Source organism: Pungitius pungitius, chromosome 17 (assembly GCF_949316345.1).
Source record: "Pungitius pungitius chromosome 17, fPunPun2.1, whole genome shotgun sequence".
Taxonomy (NCBI): Eukaryota; Metazoa; Chordata; class Actinopteri; order Perciformes; family Gasterosteidae; genus Pungitius; species Pungitius pungitius.
The window spans coordinates 7,684,780-7,710,299 of record NC_084916.1 but is presented as its reverse complement, the minus strand read 5'-3'; the positions used below and the strand labels follow the sequence as shown (position 1 = coordinate 7,710,299).

Here is a 25,520-nt window from a genome sequence, read left to right as displayed (position 1 = left end):
CAGGAGTTTTGGGTGGAAAGGCAAGGAAATGAGATATATATAATTTATACATCTTTGATGGACACTTTTTTTGGGGGGGGGGGGGGGGGGGGGAAACAAATAGTTGCACAACACAACATACAAATATCTGCACCTTTCAAGTTTGCCTCTTATCTATAGCAAGTTGTGAATCGGCTTGTTAAATGAAATTGCACTTTGTTGTTTCTTGTTCCTTTGAGATTGTATCCTGGTTGAAATGTATTTATTGTAAGGTGCTTTGGATAAAAGCGTCAGCTAGATGACATGTAAAAGTTTGAATTGCAAACTAAAATTTGCCTATTTCACATTTAGCAGAATGCAGAATTCTTTTTCATTCATGGCCAACAGTCCAGAATACACCCTATTTTAGCTGCGTTTTTCTCTCAACAAACTCCTGGAAGAAATATCTGCATCTTTACCTGCTAAATTCTCCACAGTTCACCAGCTAGTTGCTACTTAAGTCCGACCTTTTCGTACAGTGAATTAATTTTTTTTGCTGAAAAGAGCAGATTCTTGAGAGTTCAACAATAACCAGTTGAAAGTGGGCATGAACCTCTATTATTGGTAAAAAAAATAATGAATAACCATTAAAAACCGAGCATTTCTAAATAAAACAAAAACAAACACGTGACCTCGTCAAGTAAAATGTTGACAAATAAAAACATTGGGTGGGCGAGCAGTCCCATAACGGGGGTGTTTTCGTAGTTGTTGAAGGTTTACATGTTGGTATAATATGATGGGTCCCCATTATGCTCTGAATTGATCATCACAATGACAGATTGTACAGAGTTACGAAAGCTATTGCAATAGAGGTCCACCAGGACACGATTTGACAAGTCTAGCACACTATGCTTTCCCTTTAGAAAAGAAAAAACTGACAATTTACATCTGACAGCAAAATGTAAACCTTAACAATTAGTGCCAGTCCAAAAAAAACATTACTTCGAGTATTATTCAGATAACAGTAATAAAGACATTTAAAAAAAAAATCACAATAGAAGATAGAGATGTTAGTCAGAAAACAGAAGAGCTGCAGAATATCTAGACTACCCAACCGACAAAATGACTACAAACGTGTGTATTCGTTCACACGATTGTACTCCGTTTTAAACAGAAACCTTATTTTGGTCAGACCGGGCGGTTCATCAAGCCTGGTTACTAACTTCTGAGTCTGCATCCTGATTGATGGGCGTCTCTTCTTTTATCTCCACCTCCTCTGCTTCACATTTCAGTGCAACAAGAGGTGAATCGCTCTCTGCTGTCGAATGGTTGGCGTCTGCACATTCGATCGGTGTTCCACTTCCTGCTTTACTGCTGTTGACTGAACCTTTAGGACGGCCCCTTTTACGCTTTGGAACAGCTTCACTTTTTGGAGGACGGCCCCTTTTCCTCGGGGGCTCAACATTGGGGTCGATTGGCGAGGGCAAAGATTCCGGCAAACTCTTACGCAAGTGAGCGCCTTTCTTTGACTGTGTCTTGTGAGGCCGACCGCGGCCTCTGGGAGGGGCTGGTTCTGACCCCTCTGCAGGGTCAACTCGGGGGTATTTCCTGGGCCTTCCCAGCGGTTTCCATACTCTTGGCTTTTTTAGCTCCTCGGGGTACTTCCTTGGTCTTCCCCTTTGGCCTTGTTTCTTGTTTAAAGAGCCTTTGGGGCGACCCAGACGCTTCTTAGCCGGCGGAGGGTCACCTGTTTCTTGTTTGATCTTTTTCGGCCTCCCCCTCCCTCTTGGAGGCTTCTCTGCATCTTCTTCCTCCTCACTGCTCTCCTCGGTCTCTAGCATGGGTGTCTTATTGGAAGAGCGTCTTGGATTCCCACGCATTGCAGAACTTCCTCCATTCTCTCCACTTGTTAAACGTCCTGACTTGCGCTTCGTGGATCCTTTTGGACGACCCCTTTTTGCTTTTGGTGCATCAGAAGCACCGTTTGGCAAGTCTTTAGCATCAGCATTGTCGGAGGGGCTTTTGTTGAGAGATTTTCTTGGCCGGCCTCTTTTTTTAGGAAAATGGTCTGCTGTCAGATTGTCTTCATCACTGCTCTGGTTGATGGGCTCTTGAGCTTTGAGCTCGGTGGCTTTCTGGAGTTTTGGACGTCCTCTTCCCCTCCGAGGCAGTTTGGACTCACTGGTGGAAATGCCTGAAACCTGTTCTGTTTTGATAATGTCTGTAAGAGAAACCTTTAACATCTTAAAACCTTGTGGCCTACCCCTTCCACTTTTAACTGGACTGTTATTGGACTCCTCGACACTGGGCTCTTCCTCGTGGCTCGCCACATCTCCCTGGCCCGTCTCAGCCATCTTCTTTTCTTCTTCTTCACTGTTGCCGTCAGTTTGGATTACTTCAGTTGGGGTTTCACCTGTAATTTAAAAGCACAATTGTTTAATAATAATGATAATCACTTTAAAACTATATATTAGACTAACTTTATTATATAACTAAGTCCGATGAAGCAGGACTTATATTGCACAATAGATAAGTATTGGAAAAACTCAAATGCTTTCCCTTTGTTGACAAAGAGGCTCTATGCCCAAACATGAGTGGAGGTGTGTAAAACAATGCACAAGGAAAAGGAGGAGTTTAGAAAGGGATCATGCAAAAAGACAACAGGAAAAACAAGGATATGAAAAATAATTCTGAAAATAACATCATCAGATCCACCCTCGCCTAAACAGTGCTCTGCTCTGTGCACTCCGCTCCACTCGTCAGCCGCCGCCTGCCCTGGACGAGGTTGGGGCGAACACAGACCAGGGGGCTAATTTTAAGTCTGCACTGGACAGCTGTACTCTCCATCGGTACACCAGGTCCCACCACACACACGCCGAGGACGAAGAATGGATCATCAGAATAAAAGACTATGACAAAGGGCCTCTTTTGACCCCCAGCTCACAAAGTAACTGGCCCCGATGAGAGCAAAGCACCAGGGCAGAAAAAGTCTTAAAAGAAGAGTTTTGAAAGAGTTTTGAAAGACGCATGTGAGCTTAACAAAATCTCTATGGCAACAGGTGCATCATAGCTGAGGTGGGAGGACTCACTTCGGCGGTGGAGTGAGGGGAGTGGCAGTGGGGGAGGCGGACTGGACCCCAGCCATGGATCACCACACACACAAAAAAAACCTGACCTAAAAGGTGTAAGTTAACATGCTACCAAGACGAACTCATTTCTTGTGTACAAACAGAATTCTCAACAGGAATTTGAGAATCTGGGAAACTACGGCATGCTGGGGGGGGAATCCATTGCAGATAGGGAACATTTTAACCCGGTACTACATCGAGGGGCAAATAGGATTAGCATTCCAGCATCTTAAACTGGATGGAAATTGTATTGGATAAATGGCAAACATGTTCAGAAAAACTTCCCCTACAGGTATGTGCTTCAGACATGCAGAGAGCATGTGAGCAGCATGGAGGCAGAGCTGAGGCATTGTTTTGGGGATTAAGCTTTGAAACTGTGCAGCGCCCACAGAGTCATTCTTTGACATTGCAGGTCAATCGGCTCCATCTGGGTGTTCACTGGTGCCGTTTCCATGTCAACTGCAAATAGAATGATGAGCTGTTCAATTTTACATTTTTGAGCTGCAAAGTTGGCAAACTGATAATCTTTTTAGCTCTTTCAACCCCTTCAGTACAGATCTCCTAAAGAAAACAAATTGTTGAGGATTTAAGCGTTTAGCTTTGAGGAAGTTGCCCGTCTTTGTTACAGTGCTCATGACATGTATGTTTTATTTTTATGTATAAATGTAATACGTGTGACATTCAGGCTTTTTTATTCTAAGAGTTCAATCAATTAAGAGTTTGGTGGAACATTGTTAGTTTTTCTTTAAAGTAGTTATATACTTGGTATAAACAGGATGGTTATTGTTCTCCATACAGTGTTTCCAATAAGTTTACAAATAATAATTTCTAAAATACGAAGGTCACCTTTTATGTTTATTCATGAATCTGAACATTGTCTTTATCTAAGCATTATAACAGTCAGATGCTTTACTGAACCACTCACAAAGGACTGAAGATATTGTTCATTTCATAAAAAACTTATAAAATATACAGTTTTGGCTCTTAACGTAAATAAAACTAACATTGAGTTACCATTTAGCTAAAGATAACAAAACCAATCCGCACGAATACATTGATGGTGTTGAGGGAACGCTTTTTACAATATTTAGGGCGAAATTAGGTCTTAGTATTACTTTAATTAAAATACGGGTTTTGGGGGATATTATTATTATTATTCGGAAACTAACTTTGTAATCTTGCAAAGGCGTAATGACCGTATAGACTACGAATGACATGCAAATCCTAATAATTTTGTGTTCGCTGCATATTTACAATTAGTTACATACAAAACAATCGGTAATGGGGTTTTTTCCTCATTCATTCTCAAATCTTACAGCACCATAAATTGGTGAAATGTAACGTTAGGACCAGAAAATCGCGTCGACTATCAAATTGTTTTCCAGAATATAACGTTAGTTAACGTTAGCTTCAAAATCGACGGAAGTGGGAATGAAAGCTATCAAAGAAAAAGAGAAATTCCTGCAGTAAACAAAATGCGTAACTCACCTTAAATTAATTCTCTTTTAGAGCTCGGATAAATTTTCATAAATTGCCAATTGTCTGAGCAGCGTGTGAATTGAAAGAATTAACGTTAAGCCTTAAATGTTTCTGTGATGGCGGTTTAAATTTGCAGCCACTTCCGGGAGTCCGTCACAAGTATTAAGCTCTAAAGGAAACTGCAGCATAAACTTTAGTTCCGCCTAAACATCTTTGCGTTGCTACTCCCTCTCTTTTTGAACGTCTTTGTCATTATCACTTTCTCAGTATCCATTCAATGTTAAATGTTACAGTTCAGTCACGCTGAAATACAAATACATTTCAGAAATATGATATATATTCATATATTTCTAACATTTCATACTTTAATTTCAATATATATATTTCCATGCGCCACCCCCTCTCTCTCTCTCTCTCTCTCTCTCTCTATATATATATATATATACTTTGGGCTTTTTGTCTATAAAATAAACACGGGTCGATGAAATCCAGCGTTTTCATTGGTTGAGAGTGAGTCACGGGGGGTGCATTATTCAGCTACACGTTAGAATTTGCGGGACCGTTAGCTGACATTTTAACTTTTAGCTTGGTGGTGATCGACGGAAACCCCCCGGAAATCCGACAAATGATCGTTTTGAGGCAATGCGAGCTTTTGCAACTGGACAATTAAGGTGGACGTCATGAGCGATGTGAATGAATGAGATGGCGCGGGACCCAATGCTGTTCACATGCACGAACAGGGACTATTTTTCCTCTCGACTGATGAAATGTGATACACAACGTTTGATGGCTACAACTATTTTGTGCTGAAAGGCAGCTTCGGGCCTCCCTACACCCTCGAACTGTTACATTATTGGACGATAAAGTACAGCCTCTCGTACCTTTAATGCTTTTACATATATATTGTCCTCTACTTAGTTATTTAGATTACATGAAGTAAATAAAAATAATAAAATAAACTCTCCAAACTCAAACTCCAATACTGCAGGACACCTTATGACCTCACCCATTGCTTTAAACCCATGTTGCATTATTTTACCACCATTTCTGACTGCTGTATGCAGACATAACATACCTCTCAATTTATGTGTACTTCATTTTTGTGTGTGCAATTTTCTTGTTTTCAGACAACTTTCTAAGAACTCATTTAAGTGTAAATAAATGTATGTACATAAATAATGACATGATTTAAATGCTTTACTTTTCAGTAAAATATGTATAGATTCTCATAAATTATTCCACTTTGTTTAAGCTTAATAATAACACTGGAGAGGAAACAATTCTTTACAACAGTTTTTCCACTACTACAATTGTGTTCCTATTGACACGTGTCTGAACATGACACAAGAAACAACATCAGACATACACTCAGGCCGCTTTACTAGGTAGTCCTGTTCAATTACTTGTTAACACAAATTGGTAATCAGCCAATCGTAAATCAACACATTTAGGCATGAAGACGTGGTCAAGACAACTTGCTGAAGTTCAAACCGAGCATCAGAATGGGGAAGAAAGGGCTGTTTGAACCGCGGTGGTTGTTGGTGCCGGCGGGTTCTCACAAACTGTTTATCTACTGGGACTTTCGCACGCCACCTTCTCTGTAAACCACAGAAACTGAGACTACAATTCACACAGATTCACCACGAAGGAAAAACAGAACATCTCTGTGCAACTTCCATCCCAGAGGGAACAAACAGACATGTAATTTACTTTTTTTTTAAAATTAGAAATGTTGGTATGCATTTACAAAAACTAAATTTTGTTTAGTCTTAAATGGCGAGGTAAATAGAGTTAAATTACCCCAAAATATCCAGTTTAATTAATTCATTAACTTATATTTCCATGGAAAGTTTCCAATAAAAGAATCAAGCACAAAGATGTTAGTCAGAAAACAGAAGAGCTGCAGAATATCTAGACTACCCAACCGACAAAATGACTACAAACGTGTGTATTCGTTCACACGATTGTACTCCGTTTTAAACAGAAACCTTATTTTGGTCAGACCGGGCGGTTCATCAAGCCTGGTTACTAACTTCTGAGTCTGCATCCTGATTGATGGGCGTCTCTTCTTTTATCTCCACCTCCTCTGCTTCACATTTCAGTGCAACAAGAGGTGAATCGCTCTCTGCTGTCGAATGGTTGGCGTCTGCACATTCGATCGGTGTTCCACTTCCTGCTTTACTGCTGTTGACTGAACCTTTAGGACGGCCCCTTTTACGCTTTGGAACAGCTTCACTTTTTGGAGGACGGCCCCTTTTCCTCGGGGGCTCAACATTGGGGTCGATTGGCGAGGGCAAAGATTCCGGCAAACTCTTACGCAAGTGAGCGCCTTTCTTTGACTGTGTCTTGTGAGGCCGACCGCGGCCTCTGGGAGGGGCTGGTTCTGACCCCTCTGCAGGGTCAACTCGGGGGTATTTCCTGGGCCTTCCCAGCGGTTTCCATACTCTTGGCTTTTTTATCTCCTTAGGTGATGGCAGAGGGTACTTCCTTGGTCTTCCTCTTTTGGCTTTTGTTTTTTTCGGGCGACCACGCTTCCATGGTTTAGGCGGGCTTCTGTTCAGCTCGCTCACCTTATGTGCCGGTCGTTTCTTGTTTAAAGAGCCTTTGGGGCGACCTGGACGCTTCTTAGCCGGAGGACGGTCACCGGTTTCTTGTTTGATCTTTTTCGGCCTCCCCCTCCCTCTTGGGGGCTTCTCTGCGTCTTCTCCCTCCTCACTCCTCTCCTCGGTCTCTAGCTTGGGTGTCTTATTGGAAGAGCGTCTTGGATTCCGACGCATTGCAGAACTTCCTGACTTGCGCTTCGTGGATCCTTTTGGACGACCCCTTTTTGCTTTTGGTGCATCAGAGGCACCGTTTGGCAAGTCTTTAGCATCAGCATTGTCGGAGGGGCTTTTGCTGAGAGATTTTCTTTTTTTAGGAAAATGGTCTGCTGTTAGATTGTCTTCATCACTGCTCTGGTTGATGGGCTCTTGAGCTTTGAGCTCGGTGGCTTTCTGGAGTTTTGGACGTCCTCTTCCCCTCCGAGGCAGTTTGGACTCACTGGTGGAAATGCCTGAAACCTGTTCTGTTTTGATAATGTCTGTAAGAGAAACCTTTAACATCTTAAAACCTTGTGGCCTACCCCTTCCACTTTTAACTGGACTGTTGGACTCCTCCACACTGGGCTCTTCCTCGTGGCTCGCCACATCTCCCTGGCCCGTCTCAGCCATCTTCTTTTCTTCTTCTTCTTCTTCTTCACTGTTGCCGTCAGTTTGGATTACTTCAGTTGGGGTTTCACCTGTAATTTAAAAGCACAATTGCTTAATAATAATGATAATCACTTTAAAACTATATATTAGACTAACTTTATTAAATAACTAAGTTTGATGAAGCAGGACTTATATATTGCACATTAGATAAGTATTGGAAAAACTCAAATGCTTTCCCTTCGTTGACAAAGAGGCTCTATGCCCAAACATAAGTGGTGGTGTGTAAACCCTGACAGGGCCATTGTTACAAGAGGTGCGTTGTGAAAAGTCTTTAGCATCAGCATTGTCGGAGGGGCTTTTGTTGAGAGATTTTGTTGGCCGTCCTCTTTTTTTAGGAAAATGGCTGTCGGATTGTCTTCATCACTGCTCTGGTTGATGGGCTCTTGAGTTTGCACAGAATTACCGGCAAGGTCGTCTCCTGATCCTTTGAGCTTTGTGGCTTTCTGGAGTTTTGGACGTCCTCTTCCCCTCCGAGGCGGTTTGGACTCACTGATGGAAATGCCTGAAACCTGGTTTGACTTGTTTAAGTTCTTTGGACCTCGTGGCCTACCCCTTCCTCTTTTAATTGGACTGTTATTGGACATTTCGACACTGGACTTTTCTCCGTGGCTCGATGCATCTCCTTGTACTGTCTCAGCAAGGTTTTCTTTTAAACGGTTGTCGTCAGTTTGGACCACTTTACTTTTGCGGTTTGCGCCTGTAATTTAAATGTTAAAAGGCGCAATTATTGTTTAATAATAATAAAATAATCACCTTTAAACTATGTATCATTTATTCTATAACTGTCACAATACATAAGTTAAACAGTGTTAACAACATAATTACTTCTCTTTTTAGCTACTATTTGTCCATTTTAATAAAATAGCAACTACTTTTATAATGAATTAAAGTTTTTTCGAGGCAAATACAAACGTGATGTTTTCAGGTTTTTTCTCTGGCCTACTTGAGCGTTTAATTAAACTAAACAAGTCGCCCTGGTGTTTTGTTTTTTTTAACCGTGTGGCCTACCCGTACCTCCTTCGATTGCGTTGTTATTGGACATTTCTACACAGGACTCTTCGTCATTGCTCGCCGCATCGTCCTGTCTCAGCCATCTTTTTTCTTCTTCTATACTGTTAGGTTTGCACCTGTAAATTCAATATTAAAAATGTGTTGTTTGATAACTAAATGAAACTATTTAATATTGATATAATATTTAAAACCAGTTGTACATGTGATGAAGCAAGACTTTACGATTGCACTGTAGTTAAAGACAAAATAAATGATGCTATTTTTGAACTACAACTTTGGGAAAAATGTAATACAAACCATTTTAACATTGTAGAAAGTTGGGGAGAAAGCAAGAATTGCCATCTTATTTTATATTCCAATCCAACTCTTCATATTATCTCCATCTAAGGATTATACATAACTAGTGCTTTAATGATTAATTTATAACAGTTTAAAGTCCCTTTCAAGCAGAAAATAGTGTATGTCCTCAACAGTGAGTTGGTAACACGTAATCATTTGATAAAGCGCTTACTTTCTGCAATAGCCTTAACTCCAATGGACTACACAAATAATCCATCCCTGCAGGAATCCAAACTATGGGTTGAAGTTGGATGGTTGTGGCTCATGTAATTTTATCAACATACACAACATTTTTAAATTTCAGAAAGCAACAACATATTTAAATATCATACGTTATTGGAAGGATTGGTTGTGCACTGCTCGTCTATTTCATGGCGTATCATATTACAAAGGGGGGAAAGACGCTAACTTCTGTAATGCATGAAAACATGAAAGTGACAATTATTTTGGGTTAAAAGTTAACAGATCTTCAAATCGGCCCAAAACCCAAAAGACCAAAGCTATCTCAATTCATACTGAAAAGTAAAGTGTTAATGAATTATGTGAAATTTAAAGTTTTTCACAATTCCTATCCCGACGAACCAGATTGCTTTCCAGGCAATAGTCAGCCACAAAATCGATTGTGATGTGAGTGGCTATGGGGCCTGAGCGGATACAGTGGTGCAATAAACATAGTGCATACATCACCTTAAAGAATTACTCTCACGATTTTAGCTTCATTCTATACCAACTACCGACTCATCAGAGAGACCACGAAGTGAAAGTACGATTGAGGGCGCTTACTGAAGCTGTGACGGCCGTTTGAATTTGCAACCAGTTCCGGTCGTCCGTGCTGTTTAGGAGGCTCTGACGGAACATGCAGCACAGAAGTTTAGTTCCGCCTCGGCATCCCTTCTAAGTGCAAACGGTCACTGGCAGCCATAAAGTTTATGTTCCCAGCCAACCTCACTCCGTGAAACAATCTAACGCCATTCTACAGTATACGATAGCGTTCACTTCATCTGTTTAAATCGTATGTAGAAGCCAAAAACAAGTTATTTGGACATCATGTGGTACGTTACGTTACTCGAACAATTGTGCACAGCGAAATTAACGTTAGGTTAGTTTATTATTGCATGACGTACAATTCCGCAAGGGCGGGAAGGATTAAAACCAATTATAAACAAGGGTTATAACATCAAAATTATTATTTTGTGTCAATATTTTACATAAAATGGGATATTTAATTAGAAAAATGAACCAAACACTCTGAATTGAATTGAATTTTAAAGTACCGTTGTTTCTGTAATGGAGCTTTAAATATGCAACCACTTCCGGGAGTCCAGGACACTTATTTACGCTCGGAAGGAAACTTCAAAACAAAGTTTAGTTCCGCCTAAACATCGGCGTATCGCGTCTATTTATTTACCATTCTATAATTTTCTTGGAGCTAATACGGGAATTTATATATAAAAGGTCCTCACCCTTCACCCGGACTGATCTGCTGCTTTGTGCAGAATGACCTCCAGCAGGCCATTGGCGGGAATGTCTCACAAAAGATATTGAGAAGCATCATATTTTCACTTTGATTTTCGGGGCACCTATAAAATTAAACCCTCTGTAGAATGTCACATCAGAATATGTGGCATCCTTTGGTTCCTAAGACATTAAACTGTCCATATCAGTGTTCTTTCATATATATATGTATATATATATATATGTGTGTGTATACACAAAGTTGTTACAATTGTTTTGAGCTCTGCAAGAGTTACTTGGATTAAGTTGAAAAGTAAAGAATTGAGTTTTATGCATGTACAAAAACATTTTTAACTACATGTTAAATAACAATGTAGTCTTCTCACATGGTTTGAGTATAAAATTCTTGAAAATTGCATTCTATCACCGTGTAAAATATTTGGACATGTATGTGTGTATAATGTGAGAAAGATTGTTTGTTAGGTTGGTTTATTCCACCAGTTTTAGCTCCTTGTTGTTCCCGTAGCTCACCACATAGGGGAACCAAATTCACAAAGACAGAAAAGATATTGGAGGGGTGAAAAAAAGAGGAAAATTAGAGAGGCAGATTACGTAGCAGAGCGTAGCTGGATGAGGGGAGTGCAGAGTAAAAGCAGATTGAGATTGATCAATATAACCCAGAAAAACTCAAGACAACAGAGAAAAGAGTTTATATTGTGTGAGCAGAGAAAAAGCAGAAAGAGAAGGAGGCTGTCAGCTCAAAAGAGAGGAACAGAGGCATATAGAGAATGACAGACGTGGCCGGAGGAAAGGAAAGGAGCGTTTGAGAAAGACAACCCCTGAGAGACTGCACGCTGAACCCAGTGCCCCGTCTCAACTCTCCTCCTCCTCCTCCTCCTCCCTCCCCATGTGCTTTGCCATGGTTACCAGACAGGGCTCCCATGCAGTCGGTTAATGTGTTTTTCAGCGGCAGGAACGAGCTGGGTACTAATGTGTCTCAGTCTGTCTCCTGCACAATCAATGTCAACTGTCCTAGGACGCACAAACACCGAGGGGCAGAGAGCCAGGGAACACTGAGCCACCTTGGCGGAGTCTGAAAGAGGACCACGTCACTCTCATTTAACCACCTGAAAACTGCTCGCTCTGCTACTTCGTGAAGTAATAACTAAAATATGCTGACAGTTATTTGTGTTTAGGTGCCTGATGTCAAATGCTGATCATTGTTAAATGTTTATCCCACAATACACTGCTGACTGGGTGAGAAAAAATGTATGCAGCTTACAAACCACAAACACCAGTAAGAGCATCCAATCAAGTTTAAAAACAACATTTTCAGTATTTATTGGATATACATGGTATTTGACAAAAACATCACAACTTTTCACCATTTTTCTTATTTTATTTAAAAAGAAACATCAACAAATATTTTCAGGTGCTTTGCGCAGCATTAGCGTACAAATGAAAAGGCAGCGAGGTGATGACTGGTGGCTGTCTTGTATTGTGTCTCTTGACTAAACACGTCTTGGATGTTGCAATTTTAAGTGTCTGTGAAGAGCTTATAAAACTCCCGTGTGCATCATACATCGGGGCACGAACCTTGGCTGTCTTTTAATTGAACCGTGCAAGTGTTCAGCTCACAAAGCTGGCCAAAAGGAACTGCCCCCTCTCCTTTTGGTTTTCCATTATGTCCGGAAAGGTTGACGACTTCATGCAGTGTAAACCGCTTTGTAGATTTGCTACAATCTGTAATATAGTTCTGACATTTGGGATAGTCTCATGATTTAAAGAAATGACAGTAACTTGTAAGATGCAGCTGCATGCTACTTTGTTCCCAAGGACCTCACCTGTGACCTTTCATATCATCACAGGTTAAGGGTCTCAGGGACAATGAAGCGCGCCGTCATTCATTTAGCTGAATAAAATCCGCCACGCCTTAAATATTTCTGTCAGCACTGAAAATGAATCATCCACAAATATATTTCTGTGATGTGTGCCGGAATGGTCATGTGCCATCTATGTTAATCAGGGATTTTTCGATATTTTAGTGAAAATACAGTAAAACTGCACATCCATATATAAAAAACTCCAGATAGGTATATAGAATCTTACAGCGCAACAGCAATAGGTGGTTACCGTTGTTTTTTTTTAACGATGTCGATGCAGTCCACCACGACGTTGTACATCTGTACGAAATAGACAGGATCAAATCCTGCAGAAAAAAGAAAGATTTAGTTAGACGACATTGTAAAACACATTTAATGATCAACTCTCGATATTTTGCTGTCTGCCCTCCTGAAACAACCATCTGCGAAAATTCAGTGAAGGTCTCTGCAAAAAGGCATTGGAAATAAAACGCCCCCTGCTGGCAGACAGCTAGACAAAGACACACAAATGCACAGGAAAATCATTGAATTGAAGTAAAAAGGATTAAAGAGAAAAGGGATCTTGCATATGTGATGAGGATATGAGCTTTAAGCTCCAATAAAAGTGGTCATTCGGTTCAGGAACGCAACTCTCTGGCATGAAACATCCACAGACTGCTGTGCCTGGAGCCGCAGACAACACTGTCGTCTTATATTTCCTGCAGGCCTTATGATCTCACAGGAGGATTATGCAATCACTCCCCCATGACAAAAATGTTCCGCCTCGAGGGAGTAACACTGATTTACTCTTTCCCAGACAAAATAAATGTCACACAAGACTGACGCTGCAAATGCACACGAGGAAAACGAGCCAGAGTCCAATCAAGCTCCATTCGTAAGTCCCGTGCAAGTCTGTGCCGCCGACAACAATTAAGAACCAACACAATTTACTTAAATCTATCCGTGGTCAGGTGCGTGGCCATGCAGACAAGCATGCGAATGCACGCTGGCACACAGAGCGCGAAGCGCTTTGCTGCCGGGGAGAAATTAAACTCTGTTTCCTCTTTGTCTCTGTGCTGAGAGATGTTTCCCTCTGTCCCAGTTTCCTGAGCTCCGCTGCTGCTCTCACAAGCACCAGAGACAAAGCCCAGAAGATGAAAAAAATCAGAAGCCAGAGGGAGATGAAGAGAAATATTCTCATGTAGAAAAATAAATACCCATGTCACAAGGAATGAGTATGAAAGTGGACAAAAATGAAGGAAAGATGGCGGGTGGTCGTCAGCCAGTTGAATGCTTGTCTCGATTTGTTAGTGGGGCCGTTTAAATCATTCTCAACTCACCATTTGCCCTTTCCTGATGTCCATGAAACAAACACACATGCATGTGTGCACATGTCCATGTGTACATGCAACAACATATTGCATGTATGTAAAGGAGGTTCACGCACACACACACACACACACACACACACACATAACACGACGCACTCTTACGATGAGTTATTGATCCATTTTCCCCTTGACAGAAAAAAAGAGCATCAATTAATCCAGAGGTAAAGAAAAATAACGCTTGATAGAACCTATCCTGCCCCGTCCGCACCGCCTTCCTTGTCACTGAGCGCTGTACGTGGCGGCGAACTGAAAAGCTATTCCCCTCTCGCTTTTTGTCTCTCCTCTCCCTCCATCCCTCTCTCAGGCGCTGTCCCTGGCTTTGTTTGGTGCCTGCTCCCCTCTGCCAAGTCACATCACTAATTCTCCAGGCGATTAGAGTCCGAGCAGGCAATGTCTACGAGGCAGGTACACTACACACGCAAAACACACACAGCAAAACACACACACACACACAGACAATTGCATTGATTCCATTATCTGGTGCTGTACCAACACCACCAACAGTGCCTCCATCTATGACCCCTTCTATCATAAATATGTGTCACCTACATACATGAACACACTCACACACACACACTTATGCGAGCATGCAGTATCTTCAGCTATCGCTCTTTCTCCCTTTCTTGCCTGAACACTCTCTATCACTGTCCCCGCCTTCCCCCACTCTGTCTCAGCCCTTCCCCTCATTCTCATCCTCTCCTCCTCGTCTCACCCTCGCTTTCTCCCACTCTAACCCTTCAATTTTTTTCAGGCGTAGCAGGACGTCGTCTTGCCCATGTTGCAGTCAATGTTCATGCAATGCCGTGTCTCTGAATGGCCGTCTGTTTAAACATTGGTGCATTTGAAGGAGAGAGAGTCAACGTGTGTGACGGGAAGTGTATGTGTGTGAGGTGTGTGTGTGTGTGTGTTTGTCTGTGTGTGTGCCTGTGCATTGCCTTGTGCACCGATGTGCACTTATGCATCTGTGCAAGAGTCTGTTGGTGTGTGAGGAAGGGAGGGAGCGGTGGGAGCTCACAGACGGAGGCTGTGGATTTTACACAGCAAGAGGATCAAAGGCACAGCCAGCCCAAAGGTGATTAAGCTCCCAGCCGTTCTGACCAACACTCCTGCTCCACATTTCACCAACACACCAGTCTGCTATCTGCACAATCCATTGCATGTGAATCTATCAGCCAAATTCCCGAATATCCTCCCAATCACATGTGAAGCAATACGTGAGCTGTTAGAAATTGTGACATAGCTGAACTTTTGCATATTTAACATAAAACTCCCGAATTACACAATGTCGGAAACATTTCAACAGGAAAATGCTAATTCTTTATTTCTTTATCTATGCAACTAAAGAAACATTTTTTTTAAATAGAGCTGTGAAAAACAATGAAATGTTAGTATTAAATTCAAAAACGTGGCCACATTTAATAAAATAGCAACTGGCGAGCAGCTCTATTGTGACTGATGTATTTCCTCTTGAGTTGGAACATGCCGGGGAGTCGCCTCTTTGTGTGCGTACAGAAAAGAGCAGCGCTTGGCAGAGATTGCTGATATATGCTCTTTTTTTCCCCTCCTCGCCGGAGCACTGCAACGCAATGCGGATACTGAGTGTCTGAGCCACTAGCCAGACACACTGGGGGACAGGGGGGTGTGGGGGAGTGAGGATGGGGTGGGGGCTGGTTGGAGGTTTGCAGGGAGGAGAAGGAGGCGGTAAGCAAGTTCACATAAGGAGAAAGAGTAAGGATACTTCTCCCATGTTGACTTAATGAATGCACACAGAGGACTGCTTTTAAATATAAACAACTAAAACCTTTTCACCTTAAAATGGGTCACAACTATGCAATATGTAATCAACCATTTAAAAAGCCAAGGTTATAAAATATTGCAGGTTAAATTTCCTACTTTCAAACGGTTGAAAACACAGTGAAACCTGATGTTTGCATTTACAGAAAACAGAAGTGACCTTGGCCCATAATGAAATACCTTTAATACGAGATCCTTATTCCTGCTTTTCATGTTCTCGCTTATATTCCAGCATATTGTCGTCTAATGAGGTATTTCTTCTTCATGGGGTGCTAAAAATACTCAGAAACAAACGTTTAGTGATATTTGGCTCTATAGCCCGTTGGACTGCACCAAATAATATATCAAAAGAGCACTGCAGAGCCACAAGGGTGTATTGATTCCTGGATTAAATGGGCCGTTACTATTTCAAATGCATTACATTTACAGCCAGTGCAAAAACTGCTCTGCTTGTTTTATAATTATGGGCTGGAAAACAGAAAAATAAATGTAGAATAATTTCAGAACCAATAATGGATATGGTCTTAATAGTAGTGACTAATGCAGCTACTTTGTCCACTTCTGCTAAAGACACCCAGTAGATCTTGAGGACCATGTTGAAAAAAAAGATGAATTCCAATGTATGAAACACATTCAAATGGAACAAAGAAGGAACATACAGTATTAAATATAGTTAGGACCCCCATTGTATAATTGAACTACAGACCTAAACACTCTTTGATTTTCTTCATTACTTTGTCATGTTTAATAAATGATTAAAATGGGTCGCCTGTAGCCATAAACATAGGTCCATTTTGACAACGTTCTGTTCTTGTCCAGGTCCGTCTTTGAACTTAAGACTTCCAGAGGCGCAGAGAGGGATATCCTTTGTCTGGAGACTGGGCGACACCGCAGGGAAAGCTAGAAGGTTGTACAGTTATCTCCAGGCTGTTTATGATGCGAAACCATACAACCAACTACCTCACACTGCAGAGCACCAGAGCAGCGCTGGGGAGTCTTCCTCTTCTTCTTCTTCTGTGCCTTTTACTTCTGTCTTTGTCAGCTGTCGCTCACTTACGGCGCATTTTCATTCATGACCGCGAGTATCTATAATTCAGCTATTTTTTCACATTGTAGTATAAAACGGGTTGGCTACAGAATTTAACGAAATGAGACTGGTTAACTAACTGCACTAAAAGCATTTTGGGGGAGTTGTCTCCCTCTTGTGGGTATACTAAGCACATTGTGTCGCCCCCCCACCGGCCCAGACAGACCGGTACGCCGCTGAATACAAAGACAAGCACTTAACCTGCAGCCGCTTCCTGGAGGTGTCTGACTGACCTCGTTGTGCAACCGGAGCCGGTGGAATCTTCCTTCGCCTCAGAGCACTACTGAGCCAACTTCATTGTCGCTCTGAGGTTGAAGTTGAACATACCCCTCTTGTTTTCCTTTTACTGAAGCAGATTCCAGTTGTTTCACGGTGTCAGAAGAAGGCCGGTATTAAATAACATGCCTTTAGCGGGTTGTTGGATAAACATTTGTCTAAGACAGTATATGAACTCCAGACATTTGTCCACAAACGTTGTTGAGATTTAGAGGTACATTAAAGCTGCAACGGACTATTCTTTTTCATGTGTGGAGCGATGAATGGCCTCGCTGTGGGAAGTTGGTGTATAAAAATAAATTGGTCTTCCCTTTATTTACAGTTAGAAACTTAAACGCTTTGACAACAAAAATGGAGTCCGATGCATTCCTTCTTACATTCATTCATGCACTCACTCATATACTAGTCATTTACATTTTTACGTATCATAGTTTGTCCCTTTGAAGGAGAGATCTTGGACATAGGCTAAATGGTCTCAGAATAATTGTAATGAAACAGGAGGAGTATTTCATGTTTAAGCCATATATTGCATGTAGGCAAAAGTGTTGACGGCGGGGCATCTGGGGATGAGTTGTGGTAATTGTATAAACGAGGACACCCCCCCCCCTCCTCGAGTCCTGTGGAGAACGGTAAATGGACTGTACTTATTTACCACTTTTTCTGGTCTTCTGACCACTCGCGCTTCAAGGTCTTTCGGGCACTCAGGCGATCACTTAATGTGAAGCCTAGTCAAGGTAAGTGAAGTATGTCATCCAGATTGTGGGCTGTTAATGTTTCTGTTTATCTACTTTTGCTCGGAGTCGTGAGAATGGGGTCAGATATCTTGCCACATTAAAAGCTGATTTGCACTGTTTAATAAGGTACATTCTAGGTAAGGCGTAAATTGGTGCATTTGAGAGCAGTTTCCAACACAACAAAGAGAATCTAATGGGTGTGAAATTGGCGGACAATTTGGAGTAACAGCACAATCCAGTCGATCTCTCTCATGCACCATAAGTAATGAGGCACACCCACACATTCAGCATCTCGCTGAGGTGATCGCCTGCAAAAGCAGTAAATGATCCGTTGTTGGTAGTCCATGGCTGTGTTTTGACACTCCTCCTGTGCGCCTCAAGGACTCATTGATTACTTGCAAGCTGCTGTGCAGCTGAGTTGCTTGGCCTCCTGTTCAGCATTTGGTCAATGCACCAAAAAATGCAACCTTTAAGTCTTGTATTACTGGAGCTTCACTAATGAAGCTGGATTCAAAACATACAATTGGTACAAAGGAGATTTATTCTACAGACTACCAGGACCAGAACTGCATTTGAATATGTACGGCATATTACAGGTAAACGCATTGTCAAATAGAAAATAAGCCAACTAAATGTGAACTTTAAAATGTATGGCGGTGAGATATGCTTAATAGAGACATTGATTTCTTTTTTATTGGCTAGCTTCCAAACACAAACCCATTTACCTCGCCTCTCTCCACTGCCCTCTGCCACGCTGAAAGCCCACCCTCCGCCTACCCTTCAGTTCCTTTCTTTGACTGTCCTTCCGCCTCCCCTAGTGCCGCTTGTTTGTCCTCCATCACTGAACATTAGTAGTTTCTTTTTTTTCCTTCTTCTTTCTTAGACAATCTCCCTGTTCATACCATCAAAGTCTCCCCCCTTGATGCCCTTGATTCTGCTCCTCCCCTGTTTAAACCTTTCTCACCGTCTCATTCGCAGTCGGATCACGCATGAATGCGGCATGGTTGTGCCAATACCGGCACTTTGCCAATCCGCCTGGGTGTGTTTATGTGCCAATGTGAGCCGGGTGGGAAGCCCCTGCACGGAAGGCCAGAGTTCTGCATAAGCCAGAACCCGGGCTGGTATGGGGTCAGACGAAGCTTTGTTGAGATTACAGTTTGGCCTATTAAGAGACTGAAAATCAATCACCCAAAGTATATATATGTCGGTAACCCTAAATCCCCAAATGTTGATGAACCTGATAATTGAAAGGAATTGACTACACTCCCCCTGCAATGCACAAAACACCGAACATATCTATTTAGTGACTTTCAGTGACAACTTAGTATTAGCTGTTGTAGCATCGAAATAGTTTTGGAAAATCCATAAATTTGGCCCATGAGAAACCAGATGATGCCAAGAGGCCCATATAGAAAAAAAATAATTATGAAATCAGCCCAACTCATTTATCAAGTAAGATTAAAGTGGCATTTTCAAGTTCCAGTTTTCACATCGGGCTTGTGATATACAAAATATTCGGATACTGGAAATAATGATTCTGATAAACATTTTTTAAATCTGTTGCTTGTTTTCCACTAAGAAAATGTAAAAGGTATGAATGCATGGCAGGTTTTAAACAAAATATGTTAAACAACAATGACCTGACGGAGGTTGCCATCAACTGCTAAATATCATGGTGTTTTACACAAAATATATTGACAAACCTACAGTTATAATAATGACAGATAATTACTGAAAGCGAGCGCTAATTATTTCTTTACGGTGTTTAGGCTGTGCTCGATTAGGCAAAAGACTTCAGGTGACTCTCCACCACTCATTGTCTATGAGAAGTGACGCAGAGAGACTATAGCAACACCCCGACAATGTAGGGGCACAGAGGAGGGAAATCTGCCCAGTGACAGCAAATAAACTGTTAACCACAGCGATGAAACGCCTGGCGAGTGCCAGCTAAACAGGAATGCAAGCCTCACACAGCAATTTTCCAACGCCGGGCCAAGGGCCGCTGAAGGCAAAAGGTCATTTTGGTTCTTTATTCTTAATAGAAAACAGAAAACATGTTTTAACATTGAATTAACTTAACAAGTGAGTTAAGTCAGGTTGTTTCTTCCCAATTATATCTATAACGATTCATCGGAAGAAGAAGAAGGAAGACAAAGACCACGTGCTCCCCTGTACCCCTAAAAACTGAATGTGACAATGCGTAGTGAGGACTTGGAAAGGAGACCCCTGTTGATACTATGCCCTCTTCAGTCAGTTGACAAATACTAGGACGAGTACCCGCAACAACAAAAAACTATAAATCATTAGTTCTCTCAAGATAGAATGAGATTCTGTGGTGCAATTTCTCCTGAACCCCTCTTTTTTCGGTCTGCCGGTACCTTATTTACAAAGGCTGAAAACGTTGCCATGGGAACACACTACCAGGCAACCTCAGCGAATTGGCATGATGCCCAATGGTTGCTAGGGCACCGTTGTTAATGGCTATTGGGTATTGTCGGCCAGTATGTGTGTGTCTTGTACATATGAGTAGGAGAGGGGAAAGTGTGTAAGTGTGTGAAAGTGTGTGTGTGTGAAAAATTGGGAGAAAGTACTGCTATTCAGGCGAGAGAAATTTATGATTTTCTTAAATTAAATACACAGTGGCTTTCTGATTTGGTCTTCTTTTATCTATTAGTGCACATCATTTTGCAACAGTCAAGAACTAGTCTGTGCATAGTGGCTGAGCTATTATAATGTTGCATCAAAATGCAAGAAGCTTGTGTTTTATGATGAGAGAACAAATTAAAGAGACAGGAAGAGACAATAAAGAGACTGTCAGAGAAGAGAAAGAGGCTCAGAGACATGAAAATTCTGGCGTCTCTCTGTATACTTGCAGCTGACACTCACCATCTCTAGCTGTGATCTGTCAAGCTGTTTGCTCTCTCTTGCATTTCAGGTAGATTCAAAGAGTCTTTGTTGCTATAAAAGGGAAGAAACAGATGTTGCCAAAGCATTTACCTCACGCCCAAGATCTAGTTTGAGGTTTTTCCCATGGCTCTCCTCTCACTGGGGAGCTTCTATGGTTGACCACGGCATTCCTGAAACCACAGAGCATCAGGCAGATTATTAGCATACCAAGGATAGGAAGCGGAACATCAATAAACACGTCGAGCCATGAAGTTGGGATAAGTAAATAAGTAAAGTCAACCACCCAGACACAACTTTATCTGGGCTTCTATCCAGGCCACATAAACAAGTAGTGCCATTTTCAGCAAAAAACACCCTGGACTGAAGTATGAGAGAAAACCAGGAGATAATTAAACCATAATGGACCAATCCCTGATTAGAGATGAAGCACTAGGCACCACAAAGAAATTCATTTAAAAGAAGCCTGCATTTATGATGGGCAAAGCATCAAACATTGCAGAGTATAACATGGATTAACAAAGTGGGAGATAATGGTGCGATTGAATAGTGTGCAATGAACAATGCCTGAATGAGTGGATGGTGCAAAAATACACATAAAGCAGAGACGGTTAAAGTCAACGGTGATGAATAATACATTAATGATGCTGGAAAACACAGTTCGACATCATCAATTAAACAGCAGTGAACCAAATAAATGCTTTCATTGTGACATTGCAACACAATGAAGACAACAGAGACGGAGATGCGAGGCTTTTGTGTTGGTGTACGCTCATTAATCCCCACGTGTACGTGTACGTATGGGCCTCTGTGTTCCTGTCTGCACGCACTTATTGTTGCCTGTGGTGCATCTTATCTAATTTTATCGAGAGGAGACAGCATCTCTGCCTTGCCCGCCCCCCCTCACCCCTCCCCCTCCTCTCCCGGGCCTTTGAACTCAATCCGCTGCTGGAGATGTAGCCTGACTGAGCACAGCATGTCCTGAAAGGAGGTCAGAGGGCAGGAGAAACAGTCTGGTGTCATGGCAACTTGATGCCACCAAAGCAAACATTTTAGTGGCTGAGAGGAGGGCTTAGTGAAGAGAGAGGATTACTGAATTAAACATTAAAGCTAAAAGACAAAGCTGGTGATGTTCTTTACTTTTGTCATTATTCATTAATGAATAAGTTCCCATGAAACGAGTAGACCAGAACCAACTGTGAAGTGACACCTGAAGCACTGTAGTTTATATTGAGCGACCCTCAGATACCATGTCCATAATAATAATTATGATGACATTTTTTGTTGCAATTATATAATATAGTACACCTCATTCTTTAGTTCATCTGTATTCCTTATGATGAGTGCAGTGTGGGAAACCCATCAATTAACATAGCTTAGCCTTAAATTTGAAGGATTTAATTTGCTAATTTAATTGTGAAAAAAAGAAGGGTTTTTAAAAAATGCACAATTGCTGCCACAAAAGACGCATTGGCTCACATACACCTCTGAACAATTGCCATTTGTTGTGCTAATAATTCAGAGAACAATTGAAAAAGCCTGAGAAATAATCTGCAGGAGTAATTGTGTCGTCTGCCTCAGATTGTCTGCGTTTTTTCATCTTTCTCCTGAGGTGTGGGATCAATATGGCATCTAGGATCCTTTGTACGCCATTAGCTTGTCTGATGCCGAAACAGGGACCTCTGCAAGCTTTTGTGTTTTCACCCTCTGACATATGAAGAGTGTGCGATCAAGTGTGTGTCTGTCTGCCATGTGAGTGTGTGTTTATGGACATATTAACCTCCAAATCAGGTTGGTAAATGAGCGCTTTGAGATTTTTTTTTTCTGTAAATGTGCGCACATGTGAGACTTGTTCAAGGCGCGCATGTGCTGCATCTGCATGGGCGCGTGTGGGAGGCTTGTGTGCGCATAGTTTGTGTGTGTCCTCGTGCTTGTTCAATGCGGCAGAGGGCGGAGTGACGGATCAATAGGAAACAAATGAATTCAGATCAATATTAAATCAGGGAGTGAAGGAGAGCGGAGAGACGAGTGGGGTGATGCACCACAGAGGAGGAGAAGGGGTGGGAGGAGGAGGAGGAGGAGGAGGAGGAGGAAGAGGAGGAGATGGGGGAGGGGTGGAGAAGTGATGTGTTGTCAGCAGCACAGCGACTAACTGTACACTTGGGAAAAACCACTCATTTCAACAACGCAAACCTGAGTGATTTGAGATCATAGTGTTAAAACGGATGGTTAAGTGAGGAGGAGAGAAAACAGAGAGCGAGAGCGACGTGTGAGTAGCGATGCACCGGAGACAGGCCTGGAATTCCTGCATCACACGTGCGCTAACTAAGACTGGACAGTGCTTCTTCTTCAATTACTATCTTTTTTTTTGTAATAGATGTATAAAAATAAAGTTACATATTTTCCCATCACAAAACCGTGATCCCAGATTCTGACAACAGAAAAACCCGCCTCTTTCTGCACCATCAGCTGTGAGCCTTTCACTATAACCTCAGGCTAGCCAGGATATCTTTGAGACATTTCCACTTAAACCCCCAGTTGAAGCTTGACATTCACAGGGCGACCTGTAAGGGCCAGTCAGCTGGGAGTGGGCTAGACGTCTCATTGCTTTAATGCCAGGTTTGGAAAATACTTAAATCTATTAAACAATCTTAAATATAAGCATATACGTGTAAGGGATACAAAAAGTTATCCCCTTCATTGTCAATTAATCTATTGATTTTTCTACATTAATCAATTCTGTTTTGTCAATATGTCACAAGCTGACCTATAATGATTTCAATGAGCAGAAAGTGTTTTGCCTGACCTAAATCTAAAATCCAAAGATATTTCATGTAAAGGCTGAAAAGTGTAACATTTGAGAAGTCTGAATGTGTTGCACTTGCAATAAATGATCATCAAAGAGTTGTGTAGCTGCAAATAGTTGCATTAGATCAGAGAACTCATTAATCAAAGAATTATTTTAGTTCTAAATGCTATGTTGTGTTTTTGTCTACAACGGATGTGGGAAAAGATTCACTATCAAAGTTGCTCAATTGAAGCAATATTCCCATCCAGTGCAGGAAAGGTCCACTAGTGAAATATGATACACTGGTCAGCTGTAAGGTCTAGACTGTGACTGAGAAATCCCTAGATATTAGTTTAAGTATCAAAGTTCTATTGTTGACAATGTTATTTTTGAGCTGAGCAATAAATAGGCAATGGATTACAGCAGTATTAATATCCGCATCGCAGACTTTGACCTTTTTGAAATCTCGAGTCTCCCCCTCTGGCAGTGAAAGTTATTACACAACAGTATTTGTGACGAATGGATCAAGTTGTGCTCTCCGCATCTCCTCGCCCCAGGAATGTTCGTCCTCACTGTCAATGTCTTTTTATTTTTTGACTCAAATCATTCTTCTGAAAGCTGAGCTTCGGCTCCAGAAACCTTTCTTGGATGCTTTTGTCTTAGCCTTAGCTGGTGCTCCATCACTATGGTCTCTCATTGTGAGTTTATTCATTCCAGCCCAGCCTGACGTAATTGTGCATCCCAATTACATATACTAATATTTTAATTCATTTAATTCATTCATTACCTCAACTACATTGATCACCATTTGTTATATGGTGAGCCTGGTCAGAGGAGAGCTTATATCATTTAAAAAAATTATTTCTTGCATTTACCATCGCTTTGAAATGACAAACAGAATTGCTGGGCTGTAAGTATCTGCTCAGGAATGAGATCAAAGAATCAAGAGCCATTGGGGAGTCGGAAGTGAATGAGAGTTTAAAGTGATAGTGGCGAAAACAAACACATGACATGGATGCTGAGTGCTTCTTAACAGGCACTCTCCACTTCAAGCACAAGGTTTCTCGGCTCTTGAGATGGATTTCAATGACAAATGCATCAGTTAACTTTAAGTGCAGTATCTCTGAAGGTAAAATGATCTCTGCTATGAGCAATATTGTTTAATTTAAGAGATGCCCTTAGCAATGCATTGCAAAAGTTCACTATTTGGCCTTGAAAGAGAAGTACTATGAATGGCAGAGGGGTCACTAAATGATAAACAGATGTTGTTGTTTTTTATTTATTTTGGCACTTTAATTATGCATACACACAACTCACAACAGGCACACCCACATGACCCTGTTAACAATAATCTGATTCATCTTTAATCTAATAGTGAACGTTATGTGTGAACAGTTGCTATTTTTCACTATTTTATTTGGGAAATTGGCTGCACAAATAATGTGCACATGCATCAAGGCAACAATGTTTATATTTGCAAGGTTCTAGATCTCACATTGTATTATAATGTAATAATAATAATAATAAATTAATAAACATAAATGTTACCATCACTTGATATGAATCATCATTGATGGCACATTCTGTTGCACCCGATGGAGCCACTGGAGCGACTGCAGAGAGGAGTCTCAGCCGAGGACAAACGTTGAGTCTCTGAGTCAAACCATCAGACCTGATCATTTCAAGGCGTAGAGAGTCACGGTCACTCTTTTCACTCTATGCCAAACTTACACTTCGATTTTCTACTTTTTCTACAAATATTGAGTGAACAGTTCACTCAAAATTTAAAAAAATAAAATTTCTCTACGAAGCAGACCTATCTGCAACTCTGGCGAGTGACCTAAAATGCAGCAGCCTACATTTAAACTGTATTTGGCAGGTGGAAGTGCTGATTTAATTTCATTCCCTGACGACAAATGTGACTTGTCCATTCCTTTGCTTTGATAGAGGAAGTGAAACTGCCAGAGAGAAATAGTGAGATAGTCCTGAGGCGGTGATGTAGAACATCACCATCAACCAGACATTCTGCTAAAAAAAAAGAAGAAACGAATGGAGAGGCAAACATG

At 41.4% G+C, this 25,520-nt stretch overlaps 1 protein-coding gene across 4 annotated transcripts; it reads right to left on the bottom strand.

The window, feature by feature from the left end:
- Positions 1-80: 80 nt before the first annotated feature.
- Positions 81-13,004, bottom strand: LOC119218771 (serine/arginine repetitive matrix protein 1-like). Of its 4 annotated transcripts, none has more exons than XM_037473425.2 (4): positions 8,828-9,814; positions 8,217-8,510; positions 7,687-7,842; positions 81-2,371 (listed from the first exon to the last, which is right to left on the bottom strand). In XM_037473425.2, the coding sequence occupies exons 1-4, from the start codon at positions 8,853-8,855 to the stop codon at positions 1,164-1,166; spliced, it is 1,686 nt and encodes a 561-aa protein (XP_037329322.1). In that variant the 5' UTR covers positions 8,856-9,814; the 3' UTR covers positions 81-1,163. The 4 variants fall into 4 exon arrangements, with proteins under 4 accessions (XP_037329322.1, XP_037329328.2, XP_062414269.1 ...); XM_037473427.2 differs by having other exon boundaries at positions 2,216-2,371; positions 6,599-7,842; positions 8,828-9,826; XM_037473431.2 differs by lacking the exons at positions 8,217-8,510; positions 8,828-9,814 and adding an exon at positions 12,728-13,004.
- Positions 13,005-25,520: the final 12,516 nt, after the last annotated feature.

Excerpts from the sequence above, each read along its gene's own strand:
- LOC119218771 (XM_037473425.2), bottom strand. The coding sequence starts at position 8,855 with ATGTCCAATAACAACGCAATCGAAGGAG. Across the intron at positions 8,511-8,827 it reads TAACAACGCAATCGAAGGAG|GCGCAAACCGCAAAAGTAAA; the intron begins GTACGGGTAGGC and ends TTTAAATTACAG. Across the intron at positions 7,843-8,216 it reads ATCAGGAGACGACCTTGCCG|GTGAAACCCCAACTGAAGTA; the intron begins GTAATTCTGTGC and ends TTTAAATTACAG.